At 43.9% G+C, this 3,863-nt stretch overlaps 1 protein-coding gene across 1 annotated transcript; it reads left to right on the top strand.

Annotated features, from left to right (window-relative positions):
• Positions 1-3,512: 3,512 nt before the first annotated feature.
• Positions 3,513-3,818, top strand: BBA_10128 (uncharacterized protein; the record flags this gene model as incomplete). The annotated part of the gene is made up of 1 exon (XM_008605225.1): positions 3,513-3,818. One exon carries the CDS (start codon positions 3,513-3,515, stop codon positions 3,816-3,818), a length of 306 nt encoding a protein of 101 aa, XP_008603447.1.
• Between the last annotated feature and the right edge of the window lie 45 nt (positions 3,819-3,863).

A 3,863-nucleotide genomic window follows, 5' to 3' on the forward strand; every position in this document is an offset into this window, starting at 1 on the left:
GTACCTGGAGCGCCCTATGGCCTGTATAGGCTGCCTACAGCGCTCTATGTGGCCTGTACAGGTATTTTCTGTAGCAGCCTGTATGTACAGGGGGCTGTTACCGAGTGGATCGGTACATTCGGTAAAAGCTCCACTGTGGATACAGGCAACTTGTACTAAAGTGACTGAGTCACTTGGTAGCCAAAAAACTCAAGATCAGGGCATTAACCGAGAGTGCTTCTTACGGGATGCGGACTAAGGTCTAATGAAGGCAGCCAGGCGTGCCTCTCACACGGTTGCCGTTTCGTTCTGCCTCACCTCGTCATTCTCCCTACGGCATGAAGCTTGCTGTATCATCTGCAGCTCTTTCAGTCCTGAGAGAGAGGAGGTTGTGCTTGGTAATGTCATTGTCAGTGAGTTATCGCCGAAAGAAGACACTAGGAGGCGAAAAGAGACACCAGGCGGCGAAAAGAGACACCAGGAGGCGGAAACAAGCCCTCGGGGCGAAATTGAGCGTTCAAAGGCGCCAAAAATCACTGCTCGCCAGATTTGGAACTAGAAAGCGAGATAAGGATGAAAGTTAGCAGCCCTGCACGGACGGAGGCCGAAAAAGATAATGACGACATAGTGGCAACAACACAGCCCCAAGATTCTCCCAGGAGGCTCTTGGCCCACCATCCTAGAAGGTAGTTGGCCTTGGGAGGCAAGGTAGTTAGCCTTAGGAGGTGCGCCAACTTTCTCCTAGGAGGACCAGCCTCCAATTCCCTCCCAAGGCCAACTCTCTCCTAGGAGGGCCAGCCCCCAACTCCCCCCCCAAGGCCAAGAAGCTCCTAGGAGGACCAGCCCCAACTCCCTCCTAAGAGGACTAGCCCCCATATCTCTCCCAGGGCCAACTCTCTCCCAAGGCCAACCGCCTGCCTCCAAAGATACAAGCGGTTCCGGCACATCTTTAAAGTCTCCTCCAAATAATCTGCCTATCCGCTTATACCGGCTCCCAAGCTTGTTCATCGCCAAAACAGGCCTCGTCTAGTACATCCCGAATTGTTACCGATCGAATAAACGGGAGATCCTCGGGTGGGCAGAAGGTTTTCAGGATGGCGAACCTCGCGTTAGTACAGACGGCCTGGAGATACCATCGGAAGGCGAGCTTGAGCTGCACCAGAAGGCCACCAGACCTCTAGGCTCCCAGCCGTCCGACATTTAGTACTAATAGTTTAGATCCATTTTGGTAGTTATTATATAAGCGATTTTGCAATTACATAAGCGCGGAGGTCTGGAGACGGAGGCACAGGGAGCACCATTAAAGGTCAGGCCTTGTAGATAGGCAGATATTTACACGAACGACCGTTCAGCCTTTACAACAGGTGGGCGCAACGAGAACTACTTATGTAGGAGGCCGCCGCCGATAGGGTTAGACTGCCAAGGTCAGACTCTTCGCCTCGTTGATATTGAAGGTAATAACGTCGATGTTGATGTTGACGGGGATGGGGATGAGACTTCTAGGAGGCAGCGACTAAGGTCTAACGCGGAGTCTGCCCAAGTGAGAAACTCAGTCAATGGCGTCCCTAGGAGATGTACACCCCAGACGTTAGTGCTGTAGCTATATGATGAAGCCTTAACGGGCGTCTCTACGGCCTGTTGCCACCCACACAAAAGCAAGCATCCTAGGGGAATAGACAGTAGAAGATAAGCCCGCTAAGCTTACCAGGTTAGGTAATAGGTCTTAGATAGAATCAATTTATAAGACACTTAGCTTATACATAGTAGGATGGCCCTAAATGGATACGCGGCAGCCATATACAGCCTACCTCTCTAGGCTCTAGCCATAACATCATAGAACGGTCCCCATCCACACTTAATACTCACGCAGCCACAGCCCACCTTAGAACCGGTAAGTGGCCTTCCTAGGATGAAAGCTAATCCGATAGGCATAATCTACTATTCCCTCTAGGAGGGGGACGCAGCCATAGGCAAGCCAGCTTAAATACACTATATAATATGCTAGGCATAGTATCCTTCCACCTAACGACCGGAAGGCCTAAGTCTACTCAGCGACGGGATAAGTTAAAGCTATCTCCCCTATTCTATAGAACTAACTAATATACTATATAAATCTAAAAATAGCTAAAGGCACTAAAAGGAGTGCCTATCTATTTATATAAAGGAGTCATAAAAGAATCCTTATAAAGGTTTCTTCCTAATTTTGGATTTTACGGCAGCTCTAACCGAGGTAGCAGAATAAGGCTCCTAAAGCATCTCCACCACTAACATGCTTTTACACACCCTAAACACCGCCCTAATACACCTAAGCACACCCTAAGGGCCTAAGTACACCCTAGCACACCCTAGGCATAGGTTAAAGCGGTAGTAGTATTAGCCTATATATAAGTTAGAAAATAGCTAAGTGTTATAAACGCTATAGTATATATACGGGGCTAGGTAAGGTTAGACTAGGGTTAGGTATACTAGCACCCGATTAAGATAAGAAGTTATATAATGGCTAGGTAGCTTATTATAGTAATCTAATAAGCTACGAGGATTACTAGGATTAGTAGATAAGCTAAGTAAGTAAGAAATAGTAGGATTATAGCATAAGCTAAATAATCTAGGTATTTAGGGAAAAAGCTAAACTTATATATATAAAAGGAGCTCCTCTAAGCTTAGTAGTTTAGATCTTTACTTATTAATCTAAGTAATAAATTAATTATTAAGTATAATATTATCTAATAACTACCTTATTAATTATACTTTACTTATTATACCTTATATATATAGTTAATACTACTCTTTACCTAAGAAATAAACCCCTCTATAACTTAGAGATAAGTTATTATTATATTTTAATAAGTCCTATTTAATAAGTATATTAATAACCTTAAGTAAAAACCTTTATAATATCTTCTAACGATAATAATATTAAACTAACTTTAGTACTAACTTAGGTATTAGTATTAATTAGGCCTAATAACCCTATTATTAATAATAAAGTAAAAATCTAAGAAATAATAAATAAGCTTTATATAAAGACTAATAATTTTAGAAAAAAAAATAAAAAGCTTCTAAAGAATTAAATAATTATTAATAAATATAATAATATACTAAAAGAAAAGTATAATAAACTTAATAAAGTTAAGAAGAAGTTTACTTACTAAAAACACCTTACGGCTTTTCTGGCACCGCTTTTGGTGGCAGATGCCACCTCCTATTGTGGCTGTGGTGCCCAAAATCTGGCGCCGCTTTTAGGACTAAAAACGTAACAGACAGTGCGCAGCGCCTGTCTCCACCATCTTCAAGTACCTGCTTTGTACCTGCAGGCGCCATTAGCTGCCCAGTTGACTGGTGATAATCGGGTGCTTCCAAGACGTGGGCAAGGCAGTCAACCCACCAAACATGGTGGCTAGGAGGGAACCTACTTAAAATGGACTCCCAGCGTTTGGCTCTTGTTCACATCCGTCTCTCTTTTTCTTTTCTTTCTTAAGTACAACGCATATGGACTTTTTCTAAGCGCTACTATCATTTACAAGCCAGCGAACATGTCAGACAACGAATCTTATACGGACAAACTATTCGAAGGCGAAGACGCTAGCATCTCAGACGCTGAAACGGTTATAACATCGCCGGATCTTTCGAGGGACGAAAACTCTGACGCGGAAAAGGCTATCGAGTGCGACGATGCTGATATCGAAGACTTGACGCATCTCTTCGGCGGTAACGCTCTACCGCCCGAGTATTACCAAGGCACGATTGAGGATTTTGACGACGGAAAATACAAAAAACGAAACTACAGTGACGGAATGAAGATTCTGAAGCGTTTGTGTGAGGACCTTTGGGAAGAGTAAGTACTGCGTTGATCTTGAGCTGCCCGCCGCTAAGTATTGCATTGT

The sequence above is a fragment of the Beauveria bassiana genome, assembly GCF_000280675.1.
Source record: "Beauveria bassiana ARSEF 2860 unplaced genomic scaffold BBA_S00091, whole genome shotgun sequence".
Taxonomy (NCBI): Eukaryota; Fungi; Ascomycota; class Sordariomycetes; order Hypocreales; family Cordycipitaceae; genus Beauveria; species Beauveria bassiana.